General features: G+C 46.9%; 1 protein-coding gene across 4 annotated transcripts; it reads right to left on the bottom strand.

Moving 5' to 3' along the window:
* Positions 1-78: 78 nt before the first annotated feature.
* Positions 79-20,269, bottom strand: paqr3a (progestin and adipoQ receptor family member IIIa). Of its 4 annotated transcripts, none has more exons than XM_036936472.2 (7): positions 20,088-20,269; positions 18,003-18,232; positions 17,479-17,641; positions 9,466-9,621; positions 5,441-5,638; positions 5,093-5,183; positions 79-3,635 (listed from the first exon to the last, which is right to left on the bottom strand). In XM_036936472.2, the coding sequence occupies exons 2-7, from the start codon at positions 18,188-18,190 to the stop codon at positions 3,493-3,495; spliced, it is 939 nt and encodes a 312-aa protein (XP_036792367.1). In that variant the 5' UTR covers positions 18,191-18,232; positions 20,088-20,269; the 3' UTR covers positions 79-3,492. The 4 variants fall into 4 exon arrangements, with proteins under 4 accessions (XP_036792367.1, XP_036792366.1, XP_090047365.1 ...); XM_036936471.2 differs by having other exon boundaries at positions 2,109-3,635; positions 18,003-18,235; positions 20,088-20,260; XM_090191239.1 differs by lacking the exon at positions 5,093-5,183 and having other exon boundaries at positions 2,493-3,635; positions 18,003-18,235; positions 20,088-20,251.
* Between the last annotated feature and the right edge of the window lie 3,968 nt (positions 20,270-24,237).

Genomic DNA, 24,237 nt, shown 5'->3' with positions numbered 1-24,237 from the left:
GGGTCTATGTCACCTGTAGCTTTAACACTAACTAGGTCCCAGCAGTCTTAACAGATCAAGAAAGAAAAAAGACAACACAGTCAATTAGCACTTCATACAAGCATCGTTTTGTTAGCCTGTACTCCAGAACAACAGATCTGCAGGTTCAACTCGCTGAACAGCATACGATTATACACATTCCTACTGATAGTTAGACTTAAGTGTCATTTGCTACAATTCTGCACAGTGTAATGCGTTCATAAGTCAGTCCCAAACAAAAATCAATGCATAAAACGATGACAAAGGGCTACAGTACGGTTGTCAATGACAACAACAACATATATATATATATATAGCCAAGTTAAATAGGAGAGCACACATTCAAAGAGATTCTTAAATACTTGTGAAAACCAAAAAGGTTCCTTTTTTAATTCCACTTATTTTTCTTCAAAACAAAAAGTCTAATTAGGCCTAGATTCATAACGAAAGATCGATTACAATGCATTCACACCCCTTTGCCTATTTACACATTCTGTTTGTGTTACAGCCTGAATTTAAAAATGAATACAATTGAGATTGTGTCACTGGTCACTACGCACAATACCCTCATAATATTGAATTATTTTTTTTGAAATTTTCTACAAAAACACGAAAAGCGGAAATGTACTGAGTCAATAAGTATTCAACCCCTTTGTTAGGGGAAAGCCTAAATAAGTTTAGGAGTACAAATTTGCTTAACATGTCATAAGTTGCATGGACTCTGTGTGCAATAATTGTGTTAGATTTTTTTTTTTTATGACTACCCCACACATGCAAGGTCCCTCAGTCGAGCAGTGAATTTCAAACAGGTCGAACCACACAGACCAGGGAGGCTTTCCAATGTCTCGTAAAGAAGGGAACCTAGTAGATGGGTAAAAAAAAAAAAAAAACTTTGAATATCCCTTTGAGCATGTTGAAGTTATTAATTACACTTTGGATGGTGTATCAATACACAAGTCACTGCAAAGATACAGGTGTTCTTCCTAGCTTAGTTACCGGTGAGGAAGGAAACCATTCAGGGATTTCACTATGATAGAAAACTGAGTATGGATCAACAACATTGTAGTTACTCTACAATACTAACCTAAATTACAGCGTGAAAAGGAAGCCTGTACAGAATAAAAAATATTCCAAAACATGCATCCTGTTTGCAATAAGGCACAAAAGCAAAACTGCTAAAACAATGTGGCAAAGAAATTAACTTTGTCCTGAAAACAAAGCGTTATGTTTGGAGCAAACATCATCACATTTTCAAGCATGGTGGTGGCTGCATCATGTTATGGGTATGTTTGTCATTGGCAAGGACTAGGCAGTTTTTTTTGGGGGGGATAAAAAGAAACAGGATAGAGGAAAACCTGGTCCAGTCTACTTTCTGGGAGACACGTTCACCTTTCAGCAGGACAATAACCTAAAACACAAGGCCAAATATACACTACAGTTGCTTACCAAGACAACATTGAATGTTCCTGAATGGCTGAGTTAGTTTGGACTTAAAACAGCATTAAAATCCATGGCAAGACTTGAACATGGCTGTCTAGCAATGATGAACAACCAACTTGACAGAGCTTAAAGAATTTGTTTTAAAAAATGATGTGCAAAGCTCTTAGAGACGTACCCAGAAAGACTCACAGCTGTAATCGCTTCCAAAGAAGATTCTAACATGTATCGACTCAGGGGGTTGAATATTTCTGTAAAATGAGCTACTTTTGTATTGTGTATAGATGGGTGACAGCATTCAAAATGTATTAAATGTATTTCAGGCTTTAACACATCACGTGGAATAAGGCAGGGGGTCTGAGTACATTCAGCGGGAACCACTTCAGCCAATATAAGCTCCCTCCATATCTTTGGTTTGATTCCAAACGGGATTGCTTTTAAAATCACAGCTAAGTTGTCATATTTCTTCACATACCTCATTAGTGTTATACCATCAATGAATACTGATGCTGTCCATATAAGTCTCTTCGTTACTAAAAACAAGAAAATGTTAAAATATATATCAGAAGTGCTACCTGGTACATGATCAGCATAAGCACTTCATTAACAGAGACTACAAAACATAGTTCACTTAAAAAAAATATATATATATATATATATATACACACACCACAGTACAATCACATCTGTATGAACGGTTAACAGGATGTTGTTCAGAGAAAGAGGAAGGACCTTGCGAGTGCTTTAGGTGTGTTCCTGTAGCAGCAGATTGGAAAAGGGGGACCAGTACCAGGCCTGGAGTAAACACTGCTGCAGTAGTACACCCGCTCTCTCGATGCTCCGGCTACAAACAGCTAAGCTAAGTAGAATTAGTCTCGAGAGTAGCGTATCGTAGTGTTGTTCCCAATGCCAGCTTTCAGGCCGAGTCTACGCACCTGGTCAATGTAGTGTGACAACATCCCACTATACCTAAAGATCCTGCGGACCAAGTCACAAATTGAATATATTATCCAAAACATTTCTAATGGTTGACTGGGTGGGATTTGACTTGTTGTGGTTGGTGCTGCCTTGCTTGCTCTGTCTCTGGCATGGCCGCTCCATGGTGGCAGAAGCTGATTCTGGCTCCGTACATCTGTCTCTGGCATGGCCGCTCCATGGTGGCAGAAGCTGATTCTGGCTCCGTACATCTGTCTCTGTAGCAGCAGTCCTTGGAGTAGTTATTTGATGTGGGGTGACGGGTAAAAACGCTGCTCTGTGAGTGTTGTGCAGAAGGGTCCAGGTTCGAGCCCAGTGATGGGCCTGGACGAGGCCTACTCTGTTACGCCGGGGGTAGTTTACTCTGGGCAGTCCTAGTCACGCTGGGGTCAGCCCTAGTCACGCTGGGGGGTAGCCCGGGTAGTCTTAGTCACGCTGGGGGTAGCCCGGGTAATCCTAGTCACGCTGGGGGTAGCCCTAGTCACCCCGGGGGTAGTTTACTCTGGGTAGCCCGGGCCACGCTGGGGGTAGCACTAGTCACGCTGGGGGTAGTTTACTCTGGGCAGTCCTAGTCACGCTGGGGGCAGCCCTAGTCACGCTGGGGGGTAGCCCGGGTAGTCTTAGTCACGCTGGGGGTAGCCCGGGTTATCCTAGTCACGCTGGGGGTAGCCCGGGTAATCCTAGTCACGCTGGGGGCAGCCCTAGTCACGCTGGGGGTAGCCCGGGTAGTCCTAGTCACGCTGGGGGTAGCCCGGGTAATCCTAGTCACGCTGGGGGTAGTTTACTCTGGGTAGCGCGGGCCACGCTGGGGGTAGCCCTAGTCACGCTGGGGGTAGTTTACTCTGGGCAGCCCTAGTCACGCTGGGGGCAGTCCTAGTCACGCTGGGGGTAGCCCTAGTCACGCTGGGGGTAGTTTACTCTGGGCAGTCCTAGTCACGCTGGGGGCAGTCCTAGTCACGCTGGGGGTAGCCCTAGTCACGCTGGGGGTAGTTTACTCTGGGCAGTCCTAGTCACGCTGGGGGTAGCCCTAGTCACGCTGGGGGTAGTTTACTCTGGGCAGTCCTAGGTGTGCACAGTGTAGTCTGGGCAGGGGTGGCTGTGGCGGTGGGTTAAGATGAAGAGGGCAGCCTGGTGCCACCAGTAGAACATCACGATGACCAGAACATGCCACACCTGGTGGCTGGAGCCCAGGTAGTTCAACTGACCTGAGGGAAGACGCAAAGACATGGTTTACAAACAACATTAAAGAATGCATGGTTTCCTAACCAGGTTCATCACCATAACAACAAGGGAAATTAAAATGTCATCTAGGCTATAAAAAAAAGAAAATTCTGTGATTCCTTGCATCCCATCTCCTCGCATTTAATTCTCACCCATTCTAAAGGAGACGGACTAAAATCCACTCACACCGTCCCCAAATCTTTTTCCAAGAAAAAGGGAGAGGCGAGGGGATGCAGGGAGAGGCGAGGGGATGCAGGGAGAGGCGAGGGGATGCAGGGAGAGGCGAGGGGATGCAGGGAGAGGCGAGGGGATGCAGGGAGAGGCGAGGGGATGCAGGGAGAGGCGAGGGGATGCAGGGCGAGGCGAGGGGATGCAGGGCGAGGCGAGGGGATGCAGGGCGAGGCGAGGGGATGCAGGGAGAGGCGAGGGGATGCAGGGCGAGGCGAGGGGATGCAGGGCGAGGCGAGGGGATGCAGGGCGAGGCGAGGGGATGCAGGGAGAGGCGAGGGGATGCAGGGAGAGGGGAGGGGATGCAGGGAGAGGCGAGGGGATGCAGGGAGAGGCGAGGGGATGCAGGGAGAGGCGAGGGGATGCAGGGAGAGGCGAGGGGATGCAGGGAGAGGCGAGGGGATGCAGGGAGAGGCGAGGGGATGCAGGGAGAGGCGAGGGGATGCAGGGAGAGGGGAGGGGATGCAGGGAGAGGCGAGGGGATGCAGGGAGAGGCGAGGGGCTGCAGGGAGAGGCGAGGGGATGCAGGGAGAGGCGAGGGGATGCAGGGAGAGGCGAGGGGATGCAGGGAGAGGCGAGGGGCTGCAGGGAGAGGCGAGGGGATGCAGGGAGAGGCGAGGGGATGCAGGGAGAGGCGAGGGGATGCAGGGAGAGGCGAGAGGGAGGGTGCAGGGAGAGGCGAGAGGGAGGGTGCAGGGAGAGGCGAGAGGGAGGGTGCAGGGAGAGGCGAGAGGGAGGGTGCAGGGAGAGGCGAGAGGGAGGGTGCAGGGAGAGGCGAGAGGGAGGGTGCAGGGAGAGGCGAGAGGGAGGGTGCAGGGAGAGGCGAGAGGGAGGGTGCAGGGAGAGGCGAGAGGGAGGGTGCAGGGAGAGGCGAGAGGGAGGGTGCAGGGAGAGGCGAGAGGGAGGGTGCAGGGAGAGGCGAGAGGGAGGGTGCAGGGAGAGGCGAGAGGGAGGGTGCAGGGAGAGGCGAGAGGGAGGGTGCAGGGAGAGGTGAGAGGGAGGGTGCAGGGAGAGGCGAGAGGGAGGGTGCAGGGAGAGGCGAGAGGGAGGGTGCAGGGAGAGGCGAGAGGGAGGGTGCAGGGAGAGGCGAGAGGGAGGGTGCAGGGAGAGGCGAGAGGGAGGGTGCAGGGAGAGGCGAGAGGGAGGGTGCAGGGAGAGGCGAGAGGGTGCAAGTAAAGTGAAGGAAAGAAGTGAAAAGTCGTGAGCGGCGAACCTGGGAAGTAGCGCTCGGGGACCTTCGAGACGTAGAAGACGAAGGCTACGGCAGCGATCGCGTACATCCCCAGAACACGAGGAATAAAAGACTGGAGAAAAGACGAATATTACATCATATATAGTTGAAATTGGGTTGTAGGCCGCTAGGGGACGATTCAAGGAGTGACATTATAAAAGGACCTGTAGGGTTAGTTTCCTAGACACAGTTTAGGCCTCATCCTGGGCTAAAACACAGATCCTCCACTGAGCAGATGACGGTGTCCAGAACGAGAGGCTTTAATCCGTGTCCGGGAAACCAGCCCTTAAAGTTTTAGAATCCTTTGGAGACAGTTACTAGTTATCTGACCTGTACGAGGTCTGAAGAGAAGCCCCCATTGAGCCAGACCCAGTGTACGGTGGGGATGAGGCCGTAGCCGGCCACGCTGCAGAAGAGAACAGAGCGGAGTCGCTGCCACTGCTTGCTGAGGTAGTGGGGGTGGATCTGGGCAAAGAACACCGCCAGGATCATAGCTAGCACCGTCACCAGGTACACTTGACGCCAGTACTGAAATGAGAAGGAGTAGAACAGATATTATTGTCCATTTTTACAATAGAAATGGATTAATTTGTCTGGGGGGGGGGGCTCCTGAGTGGCACAGTGGTCTCAGTGCTAGAGGCGTCACAGAATCCAGGCTGTATCACAACCGGCCGTGATTGGGTGGCGCACAAATAACCCAGCATCGTCCGGGGTTTGGCCGTCATTGTAAATAAGAATTTGTTATTTTATTTTATTTCACCTTTATTTAACCAGGTAGGCAAGTTGAGAACAAGTTCTCATTTACAATTGCGACCTGGCCAAGATAAAGCAAAGCAGTTCAACACATACAACGACACAGAGTTACACATGGAGTAAAACAAACATACAGTCAATAATACAGTATAAACAAGTCTATATACGATGTGAGCAAATGAGGTGAGATAAGGGAGGTAAAGGCAAAAAAGGCCATGGTGGCAAAGTAGATACAATATAGCAAGTAAAACACTGGAATGGTAGATTTGCAGTGGAAGAATGTGCAAAGTAGAGATAGAAATAATGGGGTGCAAAGGAGCAAAATAAATAAATGAATACAGTAGGGAAAGAAAGAGGTAGTTGTTTGGGCTAAATTATAGATGGGCTATGTACAGGTGCAGTAATCTGTGAGCTGCTTAAAGCTAGTGAGGGAGATAAGTGTTTCCAGTTTCAGAGATTTTTGTAGTTCGTTCCAGTCATTGGCAGCAGAGAACTGGAAGGAGAGGCGACCAGAGGAAGAATTGGTTTTGGGGGTGACCAGAGAGATATACCTGCTGGAGCGCGTGCTACAGGTGGGTGTTGCTATGGTGACCAGCGAGCTGAGACAAGGGGTAAGATCTTAACTGACTTGGCCTAGTTAAATAAAATGTAGAAAATACACCCAATGTCTCACACAAATGTCTGAGGATATGAAATGTAGACCTATATATTCAAGTGTTTAAAAAAACGATAATTTTTTTGCACTTTGTACTTTTCCAGGGCATTTATTCAGATACCTTCAGCTTGCCAATTGGAGTGAAATTCACAGCGATTTCATTTTCACACAGAAAATACCAACACAGAGGACTACTGGGATATACACTTCCAGTATTTTCCATTCCACAAAGCGTGACTTTATTGTATTCGAGTTATATTACTAAAAATACAAAATAAAAATGTAAAACCCAGCCCTTTTTTGTTTGGGGACTCGGCTGAGTATTCACCCAGAGTGGAGAAGCCTCAGCCATGGTAGGCAGGGGAGGAGTGGAGATGGTTGTCTCCCCTATGTGTGAATGTCATATGGTACGGACCGCTCTATGAACGCAGCCATCTGGTTCTGACTGGAGCAGATTTCAGCCGCGCTCTTGGGGGCACAATAACCCAGCACTTCCAATAACCGGGGGGGGGGGGGGGGGGGGGGGGGGGGGGGGGGGGGGGGAAGAGGTAACTGGCTGTGCTGCCAGAACTCTGACAGAAACAAGTGAGGGGTGGCTGGAGAAGGAATCGATGGGACATGCTTGGGCCACACTTCCAAGTGTAAGTGGTTTTCTTTCAGCAGTACAGAGCAGCAATGAAATTAAACATGTATTATTTTTGATGGGAACCGTGAATTTGAAGTGAAACATTCAATGAACTCTTTTCAAGGGTCACCATGTAGAAATGGTGAGAAAGCAGGCTCCACTACTACACTAGAGTCCTTAAGGAGTCAAACAGAAATGTTCAGAACAAAGATGCAGGAATGGAAAATGAAGCAAGCCCGCTAGCCCGGGGTTATTGAAGCAAGCCCGCTAGCCCGAGGTTATTGAAGCAAGCCCGCTAGCCCGAGGTTTATTGAAGCACGCCCGCTAGCCCGAGGATATTGACGCTAGCCTGTTAGCCCGGGGTTATTGAAGCAAACCCGCTAGCCCGAGGTTATTGAAGCAAGCCCGCTAGCCCGAGGTTATTGACGCTAGCCTGTTAGCCCGAGGTTATTGAAGCAAGCCCGCTAGCCCGAGGTTATTGACGCTAGCCTGTTAGCCCGGGGTTATTGAAGCAAACCCGCTAGCCCGAGGTTATTGAAGCAAGCCCGCTAGCCCGAGGTTATTGACGCTAGCCTGTTAGCCCGAGGTTATTGAAGCAAGCCCGCTAGCCCGAGGTTATTGACGCTAGCCTGTTAGCCCGGGGTTATTGAAGCAAACCCGCTAGCCCGAGGTTATTGAAGCAAGCCCGCTAGCCCGAGGTTATTGACGCTAGCCTGTTAGCCCGAGGTTATTGAGGCAAGCCCGCTAGCCCGAGGTTATTGAGGAAAGCCTGTTAGCCCGAGGTTATTGACGCTATCCCGCTAGCTTCAATAGGCATGGTTATGGGTTTACATAACCAGGCCAGCCCGAGGTCAGTGTAGCTAGCCCGAGGTCAGTGAAGCCAGCCCGCTAGCCCGAGGTCAGTGAAGCCAGCCCGAGGTCAGTGAAGCCAACCCGCTAGCCCGAGGTCAGTGAAGCTAGCCCAGGGTTAGTATTTTTCAGACTGTATAGTGATAAACCCTTTCTTTCCGGCTCATTCCCAACAAATGCAGTAATAATATAACACATGAGAAATAAGAACGCAAGAAGTAAGCAGTAAGGCTCAGTTCCAGGGTCAGTAGCTATATACAGGGACAGTTCCAGGGTCAGTAGCTATATACAGGGACAGTTCCAGGGTCAGTAGCTATATACAGACTAGAAAATCGTAGTCTACTAGACGAGCTGGTCAGTGCCAGGAAATCCTTAAGTGTCTTCATTCCTAGTGAAATCCTCAAGTGTCTTCATTCCTAGTGAAATCCTCAAGTGTCTTCATTCCTAGTGAAATCCTCAAGTGTCTTCATTCCTAGTGAAATCCTCAAGTGTCTTCATTCCTAGTGAAATCCTCAGGTGTCTTCATTCCTAGTGAAATCCTCAAGTGTCTTCATTCCTAGTGAAATCCTCAAGTGTCTTCATTCCTAGTGAAATCCTCAAGTGTCTTCATTCCTAGTGAAATCCTCAAGTGTCTTCATTCCTAGTGAAATTCTGCCCTTTTTTCAGAACAGCAGCTCTTGCCCCATTTCTCCTGTGCAAGTGATGCCCCTCAACAGAAGAGTGATATCAGCTGATGATGCCCTCAACAGAAGAGTGATATCAGCTGATGATGCCCTCAACAGAAGAGTGATATCAGCTGATGATGCCCTCAACAGAAGAGTGATATCAGCTGATGATGCCCCTCAACAGAAGCGTGATATCAGCTGATGATGCCCCTCAACAGAAGCGTGATACCAGCTGATGATGCCCTAAACAGAAGAGTGATATCAGCTGATGATGCCCTAAACAGAAGAGTGATATCAGCTGATGATGCCCCTAAACAGAAGAGTGATATCAGCTGATGATGCCCTCAACAGAAGAGTGATATCAGCTGATGATGCCCTCAACAGAAGAGTGATATCAGCTGATGATGCCCTCAACAGAAGAGTGATATCAGCTGATGATGCCCCTCAACAGAAGAGTGATACCAGCTGATGATGCCCCTCAACAGAAGAGTGATACCAGCTGATGATGCCCCTCAACAGAAGCAGGATAACGTGTGTTGCCTGAGGCCTCTTTCAGAGGGTGCCGTTCAGGTCAGGTAAACGATCCCCACTGGATGGATTACATCAACTCTTATCAAACCTAAACCCATCCACATCATCGACTAACAGCACGCGAACACTACTACACCGCACGTCGTACACAAAAACCCTTTACGTGTCAAGCTGTCCCGGAAGTCGGGATTTCATGCAAACTGAACTACAGCTGGGAAAGTCAAGTGAGGTTACAGCAAGGAAAAGTGTTTTACGTGGTTAGAAGTTTGTTACGTACGTTATTGCAGTAGAATGCGTAGAACACCCCAGGTACGTAGCAGCCCAGGATGCCTATGGAGATGCCAGCGTAGTCCAGAGCCATCCAGCGACGACTGGTCTTCTCTGATCGGTGACAGCAGAACAGGTGGTATCCCACGGAGCACAGCATACAGAGCTGAACAGAACGGAGACCATGTTAGGAGGAGCACAGCATGCAGAACTGAACAGAGAGGAGACCATGTTAGGAGGAGCACAGCATACAGAGCTGAACAGAGAGGAGACCATGTTAGGAGGAGCACAGCATACAGAGCTGAACAGAGCGGAGACCATGTTAGGAGGAGCACAGCATACAGAGCTGAGCGGAGACCATGTTAGGAGGAGCACAGCATACAGAGCTGAACAGAACGGAAACCATGTTAGGAGGAGCACAGCATACAGAGCTGAACAGAGAGGAGACCATGTTAGGAGGAGCACAGCATACAGAGCTGAACAGAGCGGAGACCATGTTAGGAGGAGCACAGCATACAGAGCTGAACAGAGAGGAGACCATGTTAGGAGGAGCACAGCATACAGAGCTGAACAGAGCGGAGACCATGTTAGGAGGAGCACAACATACAGAGCTGAACAGAGAGGAGACCATGTTAGGAGGAGCACAGCATACAGAGCTGAACAGAGCGGAGACCATGTTAGGAGGAGCACAGCATACAGAGCTGAACAGAGAGGAGACCATGTTAGGAGGAGCACAACATACAGAGCTGAACAGAGAGGAGACCATGTTAGGAGGAGCACAGCATACAGAGCTGAACAGAGCGGAGACCATGTTAGGAGGAGCACAGCATACAGAGCTGAACAGAGCGGAGACCATGTTAGGAGGAGCACAGCATACAGAGATGAGCGGAGACCATGTTAGGAGGAGCACAGCATACAGAGCTGAACAGAGAAAACAAACCTATTTCAGAGAATAAATGCTTTGAATGAAAGCTACATTCCTCATAATTTGGCTTATCTAAGGTCATGAGTCTAGTTCAGAACATGAATCTAGTTGGACTGGCTGATCAGATTGAGTGTTTGTCACCGCTCAGAGAAGTGGTGTAGGCTGTATCCTTGATTACTTGTGTACTCTCCTCATCTCCTTCTCAAAACAAATTGGAGGAGAAAATATGAGGTTCCTCTCCTCTGACCTCCTCTTACAATGAGTTGAGGACACGAATCAAGGAAATTGAATTGAGATTCATCCATTGTGCCATTTTGTAGGGCAGTATAGTGTCACTCACTACCCCACTGGGTATGGCATAGTAAGCACCCCACCGGGTATGGTATAGTAAGCACCCCACCGGGTATGGTATAGTAAGCACCCCACTGGGTATGGCATAGTAAGCACCCCACCGGGTATGGTATAGTAATATCACCCCACCGGGTAAGGCATAGTAAGCACCCCACCTGGTATGGTATAGTAATATCACCCCACCGGGTATGGCATAGTAAGCACCCCTCCGGGTATGGCATAGTAAGCACCCCTCCGGGTATGGCATAGTAATAGCACCCCACCGGGTATGGCATAGTAAGCACCCCACCGGGTATGGTATAGTAATATCACCCCACCGGGTATGGCATAGTAAGCACCCCACCGGGTATGGCATAGTAATATCACCCCACCGGGTATGGTATAGTAATATCACCCCACCGGGTATGGCATAGTAAGCACCCCACCGGGTATGGCATAGTAAGCACCCCTCCGGGTATGGCATAGTAATATCACCCCACCGGGTATGGTATAGTAATATCACCCCACCGGGTATGGCATAGTAAGCACCCCACCGGGTATGGCATAGTAATATCACCCCATCGGGTATGGTATAGTAATAGCACCCCACCGGGTATGGTATCACCCCACCGGGTATGGTATAGTAATCACCCCACAGGGTATGGTATAGTAAGCACCCCACCGGGTATGGTATAGTAATCACCCCACAGGGTATGGTATAGCAAGCACCCCACCGGGTATGGCATAGTAATATCACCCCACCGGGTATGGTATAGTAATATCACCCCACCGGGTATGGTATAGTAATCACCCCACAGGGTATGGCATAGTAAGCACCCCACCGGGTATGGCATAGTAAGCACCCCACCGGGTATGGTATAGTAATATCACCCCACCGGGTATGATATAGTAAGCACCCCACCGGGTATGGCATAGTAAGCACCCCACCGGGTATGGTATAGTAATATCACCCCACCGGGTATGGCATAGTAAGCACCCCACCGGGTATGGCATAGTAATATCACCCCACCGGGTATGGCATAGTAAGCACCCCACCGGGTATGGCATAGTAAGCACCCCTCCGGGTATGGCATAGTAAGCACCCCTCCGGGTATGGCATAGTAATAGCACCCCACCGGGTATGGCATAGTAAGCACCCCACCGGGTATGGTATAGTAATATCACCCCACCGGGTATGGCATAGTAAGCACCCCACCGGGTATGGCATAGTAATATCACCCCACCGGGTATGGTATAGTAATATCACCCCACCGGGTATGGCATAGTAAGCACCCCACCGGGTATGGCATAGTAAGCACCCCTCCGGGTATGGCATAGTAATATCACCCCACCGGGTATGGTATAGTAATATCACCCCACCGGGTATGGCATAGTAAGCACCCCACCGGGTATGGCATAGTAATATCACCCCACCGGGTATGGTATAGTAATAGCACCCCACCGGGTATGGCATAGTAATATCACCCCACCGGGTATGGCATAGTAATATCACCCCACCGGGTATGGTATAGTAATAGCACCCCACCGGGTATGGTATAGTAATATCACCCCACCGGGTATGGTATAGTAAGCACCCCACCGGGTATGGTATAGCAAGCACCCCACCGGGTATGGTATAGCAAGCACCCCACCGGGTATGGCATAGTAACATCACCCCACCGGGTATGGTATAGTAATATCACCCCACCGGGTATGGTATAGTAAGCACCCCACCGGGTATGGTATAGTAAGCACCCCACCGGGTATGGTATAGCAAGCACCCCACCGGGTATGGCATAGTAACATCACCCCACCGGGTATGGTATAGTAATATCACCCCACCGGGTATGGTATAGTAATCACCCCACAGGGTATGGCATAGTAAGCACCCCACCGGGTATGGCATAGTAAGCACCCCACCGGGTATGGCATAGTAATATCACCCCACAGGGTATGGTATAGTAAGCACCCCACCGGGTATGGTATAGTAAGCACCCCACCGGGTATGGTATAGCAAGCACCCCACCGGGTATGGCATAGTAACATCACCCCACCGGGTATGGTATAGTAATATCACCCCACCGGGTATGGTATAGTAATCACCCCACAGGGTATGGCATAGTAAGCACCCCACCGGGTATGGCATAGTAAGCACCCCACCGGGTATGGTATAGTAATATCACCCCACCGGGTATGGTATAGTAATCACCCCACAGGGTATGGCATAGTAAGCACCCCACCGGGTATGGCATAGTAAGCACCCCACCGGGTATGGCATAGTAAGCACCCCACCGGGTATGGTATAGTAATATCACCCCACCGGGTATGGTATAGTAAGCACCCCACCGGGTATGGTATAGTAAGCACCCCACCGGGTATGGTATAGTAATATCACCCCACCGGGTATGGTATAGTAATATCACCCCACCGGGTATGGTATAGTAAGCACCCCACCGGGTATGGTATAGTAATATCACCCCACCGGGTATGGTATAGTAATATCACCCACCGGGTATGGTATAGTAATCACCCCACCGGGTATGGCATAGTAATATCACCCCACCGGGTATGGCATAGTAATATCACCCCACAGGGTATGGTATAGTAAGCACCCCACCGGGTATGGTATAGTAATATCACCCCACAGGGTATGATATAGTAAGCACCCCACCGGGTATGGTATAGTAATATCACCCCACAGGGTATGGTATAGTAATATCACCCCACCGGGTATGGTATAGCAATATCACCCCACCGGGTATGGTATAGTAATATCACCCCACAGGGTATGGTATAGTAATATCACCCCACCTGGTATGGTATAGTAAGCACCCCATCGGGTATGGTATAGTAATATCACCCCACCGGGTATGGTATAGTAATATCACCCCACCGGGTATGGTATAGTAAGCACCCCACCTGGTATGGTATAGTAATATCACCCCACCTGGTATGGTATAGTAATATCACCCCACCGGGTATGGTATAGTAAGCACCCCACCGGGTATGGTATAGTAAGCACCCCACTGGGTATGGCATAGCAAGCACCCCACCGGGTATGGTATAGTAATATCACCCCACCGGGTATGGTATAGTAAGCACCCCACCGGGTATGGTATAGTAAGCACCCCACCTGGTATGGTATAGTAAGCACCCCACCGGGTATGGCATAGTAATATCACCCCACCGGGTATGGTATAGTAATAGCACCCCACCGGGTATGGCATAGTAATATCACCCCACCGGGTATGGCATAGTAATATCACCCCACCGGGTATGGTATAGTAATAGCACCCCACCGGGTATGGTATAGTAATATCACCCCACCGGGTATGGTATAGTAATCACCCCACAGGGTATGGTATAGTAAGCACCCCACCGGGTATGGTATAGTAAGCACCCCACCGGGTATGGTATAGCAAGCACCCCACCGGGTATGGCAAAGTAATATCACCCCACCGGGTATGGTATAGTAATATCACCCCACCGGGTATGGTATAGTAATCACCCCACAGGGTATGGCATAGTAAGCACCCCACCGGGTATGGCATAGTAAGCACCCCACCGGGTATGGTATAGTAATATCACCCCACCGGGTATGGTATAGTAATCACCCCACAGGGTATGGCATAGTAAGCACCCCACCGGGTATGGCATAGTAAGCACCCCACCGGGTATGGCATAGTAAGCACCCCACCGGGTATGGTATAGTAATATCACCCCACCGGGTATGGTATAGTAAGCACCCCACCGGGTATGGTATAGTAAGCACCCCACCGGGTATGGTATAGTAATATCACCCCACCGGGTATGGTATAGTAATATCACCCCACCGGGTATGGTATAGTAAGCACCCCACCGGGTATGGTATAGTAATATCACCCCACCGGGTATGGTATAGTAATATCACCCCACCGGGTATGGTATAGTAATCACCCCACCGGGTATGGCATAGTAATATCACCCCACCGGGTATGGCATAGTAATATCACCCCACAGGGTATGGTATAGTAAGCACCCCACCGGGTATGGTATAGTAATATCACCCCACAGGGTATGGTATAGTAATATCACCCCACCGGGTATGATATAGTAAGCACCCCACCGGGTATGGTATAGTAATATCACCCCACAGGGTATGGTATAGTAATATCACCCCACCGGGTATGGTATAGCAATATCACCCCACCGGGTATGGTATAGTAATATCACCCCACAGGGTATGGTATAGTAATATCACCCCACCTGGTATGGTATAGTAAGCACCCCATCGGGTATGGTATAGTAATATCACCCCACCGGGTATGGTATAGTAATATCACCCCACCGGGTATGGTATAGTAAGCACCCCACCTGGTATGGTATAGTAATATCACCCCACCTGGTATGGTATAGTAATATCACCCCACCGGGTATGGTATAGTAAGCACCCCACCGGGTATGGTATAGTAAGCACCCCACTGGGTATGGCATAGCAAGCACCCCACCGGGTATGGTATAGTAATATCACCCCACCGGGTATGGTATAGTAAGCACCCCACCGGGTATGGTATAGTAAGCACCCCACCTGGTATGGTATAGTAAGCACCCCACCGGGTATGGCATAGTAATATCACCCCACCGGGTATGGTATAGTAATAGCACCCCACCGGGTATGGCATAGTAATATCACCCCACCGGGTATGGCATAGTAATATCACCCCACCGGGTATGGTATAGTAATAGCACCCCACCGGGTATGGTATAGTAATATCACCCCACCGGGTATGGTATAGTAATCACCCCACAGGGTATGGTATAGTAAGCACCCCACCGGGTATGGTATAGTAAGCACCCCACCGGGTATGGTATAGCAAGCACCCCACCGGGTATGGCATAGTAATATCACCCCACCGGGTATGGTATAGTAATATCACCCCACCGGGTATGGTATAGTAATCACCCCACAGGGTATGGCATAGTAAGCACCCCACCGGGTATGGCATAGTAAGCACCCCACCGGGTATGGTATAGTAATATCACCCCACCGGGTATGGTATAGTAATCACCCCACAGGGTATGGCATAGTAAGCACCCCACCGGGTATGGCATAGTAAGCACCCCACCGGGTATGGCATAGTAAGCACCCCACCGGGTATGGTATAGTAATATCATCCCACCGGGTATGGTATAGTAAGCACCCCACCGGGTATGGTATAGTAAGCACCCCACCGGGTATGGTATAGTAATATCACCCCACCGGGTATGGTATAGTAATATCACCCCACCGGGTATGGTATAGTAAGCACCCCACCGGGTATGGTATAGTAATATCACCCCACCGGGTATGGTATAGTAATATCACCCCACAGGGTATGGTATAGTAATATCACCCCACCGGGTATGATATAGTAAGCACCCCACCGGGTATGGTATAGTAATATCACCCCACAGGGTATGGTATAGTAATATCACCCCACCGGGTATGGTATAGCAATATCACCCCACCGGGTATGGTATAGTAATATCACCCCACAGGGTATGGTATAGTAATATCACCCCACCTGGTATGGTATAGTAAGCACCCCATCGGGTATGGTATAGTAATATCACCCCACCGGGTATGGTATAGTAATATCACCCCACCGGGTATGGTATAGTAAGCACCCCACCTGGTATGGTATAGTAATAGCACCCCACCTGGTATGGTATAGTAATATCACCCCACCGGGTATGGTATAGTAAGCACCCCACCGGGTATGGTATAGTAAGCACCCCACTGGGTATGGCATAGCAAGCACCCCACCGGGTATGGTATAGTAATATCACCCCACCGGGTATGGTATAGTAAGCACCCCACCGGGTATGGTATAGTAAGCACCCCACCTGGTATGGTATAGTAAGCACCCCACCGGGTATGGCATAGTAATATCACCCCACCGGGTATGGTATAGTAAGCACCCCACCGGGTATGGTATAGTAATATCACCCCACCGGGTATGGCATAGTAATATCACCCCACCGGGTATGGTATAGTAAGCACCCCGCCGGGTATGGTATAGTAAGCACCCCACCGGGTATGGTATAGTAATATCACCCCACCGGGTATGGTATAGTAAGCACCCCACCGGGTATGGCATAGTAATATCACCCCACCGGGTATGGCATAGTAAGCACCCCACCGGGTATGGTATAGTAATATCACCCCACCGGGTATGGCATAGTAAGCACCCCACCTGGTATGGTATAGTAATATCACCCCACCGGGTATGGTATAGTAAGCACCCCACCGGGTATGGTATAGTAATATCACCCCACCGGGTATGGCATAGTAAGCACCCCACCGGGTATGGTATAGTAAGCACCCCACCGGGTATGGTATAGTAATATCACCCCACCGGGTATGGCATAGTAAGCACCCCACAGGGTATGGCATAGTAATATCACCCCACCGGGTATGGCATAGTAGGCACCCCACCGGGTATGGCATAGTAAGCACCCCACAGGGTATGGCATAGTAAGCACCCCACCGGGTATGGCATAGTAAGCACCCCACCGGGTATGGCATAGTAAGCACCCCACCGGGTATGGCATAGTAAGCACCCCACCGGGTATGGCATAGTAAGCACCCCACCGGGTATGGCATAGTAATATCACCCCACCGGGTATGGCATAGTAAGCACCCCACCGGGTATGGCATAGTAAGCACCCCACCGGGTATGGCATAGTAATATCACCCCACCGGGTATGGCATAGTAAGCACCCCACCGGGTATGGCATAGTACCCACCTGGAAGCAGAAGAGTCCTATGGAATAGATGACATAGTCCTCCCGGGAGGCCCTGGTGGCAGGCAGCACAGACGCCATGTCGTAGATCCCCAGCGTGAAGAACAACAGGAAGCCCAGCAGGTGGCTCCAGATATTCACTGTCTCATTGGACAGGATGAACAGACTACAGGAAGTAAAAACAGATATACGCCGTCTCATTGGGCAGGATGAACAGACGACAGGAAGTGACACATGGTAGAAGTGTTAGGCCTAGGTAGGATCTGTCTGAAAAATGTACAAGCTGTCAAATTCTTGATTCCTCCGTCCTCGTTTCCTCAATTTTACCCTCTTTCTCATTGGAGGAGAGGCTCCAAGATCTCTCCTCTTGGAGCCTCTCCTCCAATGAGAGAGAGAGAGAGGTGAGGAATGGAAGAATCAAGGACAAGAGGAATCAAGGATTTGACAGTTAAATGTGGCCCAGATATGTATACTGCACAGAGCAAGTTCCATGCATCTGTTATTTAGTTGTGCATGTTAAAACTCACCTTTTGATGCATAGCCTGGAGGGCAGGTAGGCTCTGTAGCCATCTGTGATGTAAGGGTTATCCCTCAGGAACACTGGGATCTGTTCGTATGTGTACAGCCTTATCCCTCTGGGGACCAGCACGGGCCAGTACTGGTATCTCCCCCCCAGCTCGATGTAGTGGGCACTCTTCATCAGCTTCTGAGGCATGGTGAAACTACAGGAACGGTGTCACCGCTGTATCACAGTCATCTGCTGAGAGGGGGGGGGGGGGACAGAGACAGACACAGAGAGAGACAGAGAGAGAGACACAGAGACAGACAGATACAGAGAGAGAGAGAGAGCGAGAGACAGATACAGAGAGAGAGAGACACAGAGAGACAGAGAGAGAGACACAGACAGATACAGAGAGAGAGAGACACAGAGAGAGACAGAGATATTTTAAGTCAGAAATCAGTCAGGTATTTAGACAACTAGTCCTAGCTAGTAGTTTGGAATTGAAGAGAGAGATACAGTGCCTTCAGAAAGCATTCATACCACTTGACTTTTTCCACATTTTGTTGGGTTACAGCCTGAATTTAAAAATTTATCAAATTTAGATTGTGTCACTGGCCTACACACAATACCCCATAATGTCAATGTGGAATTTCGTTTTTAGACATTTTGACAAAATTAATATCTTGAGTCAATAAGTATTCAACCCATTTGTTATGGCAAGCCTAAATAAGTTCAGGAGTAACATGATTTTTGAATGACTACCTCATCTCTGTACCCAACACACACAATTATCTGTAAGGTCCCTCAGTCGAGCAGTGAATTTCAAACACAGATACAACCACAAAGACCAGGAAGGTTTTCCAATGCCTCGCAAAGAAGGGCACCTATTGGTAAAAAAAAAGCAGACATTGAATATCACTTTGAGCACGGTGAAGTTATTATTTACATTTTGAATGGTGTATCAATACAGCCAGTCACTACAAAAATGTGGCAAAGAAATTATCTTTCGGTCCTGAATACAAAGCGTTATGTTTGGGGAAAAATACAACACATCACTGAGTACCACTCCATGTTTTTTAAGGATGGTGGTGACTGCATCATCTTATGGGTTTGCTTGTCTTCGGCTAGGAATATGGAGTTTTTCAGGATAAAAAGAAACAGGATACAGCTAAACACAGACAACATTCTAGAGGAAAACCTGGTTCAGTCTGCTTTCCAACAGACACTGGGAGACACGTTCACCTTTCAGCAGGACAATAACCTAAAACATAAGGCCAAATGTACACTGGAGTTGCTTAACAAGACAACATTGAATGTTCTTGAGTGGTTTAGTTACAGTTTTGACTTAAAATCAACTTGAAAATCTGAGGCGAGACTTGAAAATGGTGTCTATCAATGATCAACTTGACAAAGTTTGAAATACTCTTAAGAGACCCAGAAAGACAGCTGTAATCGTTGCCAAAGGTCATTCTAACTGACTCAGTGCTGTGAATACTTATGTAAATGAGATATTTCTCGATTTCATTTTCAATACATTTGCAAAAATGTCTAAAAACATGTAGACGAGTGAGAGAGAGAAAAACATTTAATCAATGTTCAATTCAGGCTGTAACAACACAAGGTGGAATAAGTCAAGGGGTATGAATACTTTCTATAGGCACTGTTTTATCAGCTGTTGAGATCTGTTGATATGGATACGTGATTATGTTTCCCTTGTTATTCAACAGTTTAAAACATACAATGAACTAAAACACAATGAATTGAACATAGCTAAAATGATAGTTAGGCCGCAAGCATGTACACCCTTGAGTATCGACAAGACACGTCTTGCCTGACCGGCAAATTAGTTAGCTAGAATTTTAATCTGTACTAATCACTGATCACTGATCAGTCCATTAAAAAGCTATGTGTATTGCTTCAGTTAGCGAATGATTCAACGGTGTGATGGTTTGGTACAACGTATAACGTACATCAGTTAGCTTTATAAAACAGCAAACTAGACAATAAACCGCATTTGGCAATAACTAAGTAGCTAGCTAGCTAGCTCTGGTGCCAGCTAGCGATTTTTTTGCTCTTTAGAGCTGGCTAAATCCTTATCAAAAGAGCTTACCTTTCAGTTTGGTGTACGCGTAGTTAGAGCCATTCACACATTTCTTGTATGAATTACTGTACATTTATTTGGATCTCGTAATAGAGATTAGTTGACAACAAAAGTAGACACATCAAAAACACAAACAGGTTACCATCTTCCAAATCATCCGTCCCTCTGACGTCATCAGCGATGGACCCAGTAAAGTTCGTTCGTTTGATTTGCCTGAGTAAAAAAATAAAATTTAAATAAATACATATTTGCGCTGTAGTGCTGAAATCAGTGCAAGTTTGCGTTTGCTTTTTTTTGTGGTGAGACCGCAGATAGGTCATGACCTATCTTTTCACATGATAAAACAGCTTGTAGTTATCATGTCTAATTCTCATTAAATGACTATCAATGAGCATAGAATATAATATAATCGAGCCTATCATTCAGTTATCTGAATTCAACATCCTTAGTCATTGATAAAATGTTGATTGATGATGCCAATACATATTTTTCTAGCCTACGATAATATTTGGACAAATAAACTGGAAAGAAATATGATTTTATAACCTTCTAGGTAACGTAAGATGGCAGGCCTAGAACACAGGGAATGATATAGGCCTCTAGTGGCCAAAAGGTTGAAATAGCATGGGCAGCTCCATTGAGGACTTCTAACATTTTGATGTATTCAACTGGGTGTGACTTCCAACTTTATTGGCTGATCCGTCCTGGTGTCCATGCTGGAGTCGTGTCCAATCGGGTCATAAGGAGGGATCAGGCAGTTGTGAAGAAGAAAATGGACTACTTCAAAATGGAGATGAACTCAATGGTGCTGCCCATGCTGTCACAGACTCTATAATGGCACAGATACAAAGATGAGTCCTCTATCTATCTCTATGGCATACAAAAAGGCAACTCGGCATATGCTACCTTACAGTTGACATTATTTGACTTAATTTGTGGTGGTGTGAGTTCACTGAGTTTGTGATCTTTCTTGGGGAGTGTTTGCAGACACACAGTTGTCGGCACACATTCCAATCGAGACGTCGTAATTCTCTCCAGACATTTCAGGTGTGAGCTATGGCCCTGCTGCTGTACAGTAGGACCCCGCAGGCGCAGAATCACACATTGTCACCCTCCTCTCCTCCTCCTCCATCCCGTCCTTACATTACACCCAGTCAGTTAATTCCTTTGTGGGAGTGTGTGTTCTTCATTAGCACTACTAATGTACCTCTCAGCATCTCCACTTCGACTAACTGTCAACTGCTATGCCAAGATAATAATGCATGCTATGTCAATGTTCAGGAAGTAAACCTAGTGCCATAATCCAACCTGGTCTCAGAGAATTTTGTATTATTCTGTATGCTAATCTGAAACAGTCCAATTAGTATGTCACAGTACATTTCTTATGGCATATGTTAATTTGTCCATCGCCCATTTCGTATGATATGTTACAAATTACTATTCGTCTTGTATATGAATTTGCAAAATGTAGAATGTGTTATGAATTTGCAAAATGTAGAATGTGTTATGAATTTGCAAAATGTAGAATGTGTTATGAATTTGCAAAATGTAGAATGTGTTATGAATTTGCAAAATGTAGAATGTGTAATGAATTTGCAAAATGTAGAATGTGTAATGAATTTGCAAAATGTAGAATGTGTAATGAATTTGCAAAATGTAGAATGTGTAATGAATTTGCAAAATGTAGAATGTGTAATGAATTTGCAAAATGTACAATATGTTACTAATTTGCCAAACCGTATGGCATGTTTTAGTTTCTCAGATTTACGTCTCGTCTACGAGACCAGACGGCATAAATCCTAAAATACCAAATCATCTCTGGTACACCTTGGCCTAGATGTTTCTTGCTCTCTGTAACCTGTTTAGCTAGTAATGGAACATGAGAGTAGCTAGTAATGGAACATGAGAGTAGCTAGTAATGGAACATGAGAGTAGCTAGTAATGGAACATGAGAGTAGCTAGTAATGGAACATGAGAGTAGCTAGTAATGGAACATGAGAGTAGCTAGTAATGGAACATGAGAGTAGCTAGTAATGGAACATGAGAGTAGCTAGTAATGGAACATGAGAGTAGCTAGTAATGGAACATGAGAGTAGCTAGTAATGGAACATGAGAGTAGCTAGTAATGGAACATGAGAGTAGCTAGTAATATAACATGAGAGTAGCTAGTAATGGAACATGAGAGTAGCTAGTAATGGAACATGAGAGTAGCTAGTAATTGGAACATGAGAGTAGCTAGTAATGGAACATGAGAGTAGCTAGTAATGGAACATGAGAGTAGCTAGTAATGGAACATGAGAGTAGCTAGTAATGGAACATGAGAGTAGCTAGTAATGGAACATGAGAGTAGCTAGTAATGGAACATGAGAGTAGCTAGTAATGGAACATGAGAGTAGCTAGTAATGGAACATGAGAGTAGCTAGTAATGGAACATGAGAGTAGCTAGTAATGGAACATGAGAGTAGCTAGTAATGGAACATGAGAGTAGCTAGTAATGGAACATGAGAGTAGCTAGTAATGGAACATGAGAGTAGCTAGTAATGGAACATGAGAGTAGCTAGTAATGGAACATGAGAGTAGCTAGTAATGGAACATGAGAGTAGCTAGTAATGGAACATGAGAGTAGCTAGTAATTGGAACATGAGAGTAGCTAGTAATGGAACATGAGAGTAGCTAGTAATATAACATGAGAGTAGCTAGTAATGGAACATGAGAGTAGCTAGTAATGGAACATGAGAGTAGCTAGTAATGGAACATGAGAGTAGCTAGTAATATAACATGAGAGTAGCTAGTAATGGAACATGAGAGTAGCTAGTAATATAACATGAGAGTAGCTAGTAATGGAACATGAGAGTAGCTAGTAATGGAACATGAGAGTAGCTGGTAATGGAACATGAGAGTAGCTAGTAATTGGAACATGAGAGTAGCTAGTAATGGAACATGAGAGTAGCTAGTAATGGAACATGAGAGTAGCTAGTAATGGAACATGAGAGTAGCTAGTAATGGAACATGAGAGTAGCTAGTAATGGAACATAAGAGTAGCTAGTAATGGAACATGAGAGTAGCTAGTAATGGAACATGAGAGTAGCTAGTAATGGAACATGAGAGTAGCTAGTAATGGAACATGAGAGTAGCTAGTAATGGAACATGAGAGTAGCTAGTAATGGAACATGAGAGTAGCTAGTAATGGAACATGAGAGTAGCTAGTAATGGAACATGAGAGTAGCTAGTAATGGAACATGAGAGTAGCTAGTAATGGAACATGAGAGTAGCTAGTAATGGAACATGAGAGTAGCTAGTAATTGGAACATGAGAGTAGCTAGTAATGGAACATGAGAGTAGCTAGTAATATAACATGAGAGTAGCTAGTAATGGAACATGAGAGTAGCTAGTAATATAACATGAGAGTAGCTAGTAATGGAACATGAGATTAGCTAGTAATATAACATGAGAGTAGCTAGTAATGGAACATGAGAGTAGCTAGTAATATAACATGAGAGTAGCTAGTAATGGAACATGAGAGTAGCTAGTAATGGAACATGAGAGTAGCTAGTAATGGAACATGAGAGTAGCTAGTAATATAACATGAGAGTAGCTAGTAATGGAACATGAGAGTAGCTAGTAATGGAACATGAGAGTAGCTAGTAATGGAACATGAGAGTAGCTAGTAATGGAACATGAGAGTAGCTAGTAATGGAACATGAGAGTAGCTAGTAATGGAACATGAGAGTAGCTAGTAATGGAACATGAGAGTAGCTAGTAATGGAACATGAGAGTAGCTAGTAATGGAACATGAGAGTAGCTAGTAATGGAACATGAGAGTAGCTAGTAATGGAACATGAGAGTAGCTAGTAATTGGAACATGAGAGTAGCTAGTAATGGAACATGAGAGTAGCTAGTAATGGAACATGAGAGTAGCTAGTAATGGAACATGAGAGTAGCTAGTAATGGAACATGAGAGTAGCTAGTAATGGAACATGAGAGTAGCTAGTAATGGAACATGAGAGTAGCTAGTAATATAACATGAGAGTAGCTAGTAATGGAACATGAGAGTAGCTAGTAATGGAACATGAGAGTAGCTAGTAATATAACATGAGAGTAGCTAGTAATGGAACATGAGAGTAGCTAGTAATGGAACATGAGAGTAGCTAGTAATGGA

The sequence above is a fragment of the Oncorhynchus mykiss genome, chromosome 11 (genome assembly GCF_057628025.1).
Source record: "Oncorhynchus mykiss isolate SJ-2025 chromosome 11, ASM5762802v1, whole genome shotgun sequence".
NCBI classification, from domain to species: domain Eukaryota; kingdom Metazoa; phylum Chordata; class Actinopteri; order Salmoniformes; family Salmonidae; genus Oncorhynchus; species Oncorhynchus mykiss.
The sequence above is the reverse complement of the archived record's forward strand: the minus strand, read 5'-3'. Positions and strand labels throughout refer to the sequence as shown.

What these genes read in the sequence shown, in the direction of transcription:
- paqr3a (XM_036936472.2), bottom strand. Translation starts at nt 18,190, where the DNA reads ATGCCTCAGAAGCTGATGAAGAGTGCCCACTACATCGAGCTGGGGGGG. An exon ending in TAGGACTCTTCTGCTTCCAG is followed by an intron (nt 9,622 to 17,478) that starts GTGGGTACTATG and finishes CGTTCTGTTCAG; the next exon opens with CTCTGTATGCTGTGCTCCGT. An exon ending in ACGCATTCTACTGCAATAAC is followed by an intron (nt 5,639 to 9,465) that starts GTACGTAACAAA and finishes TTCTCATTTCAG; the next exon opens with TACTGGCGTCAAGTGTACCT.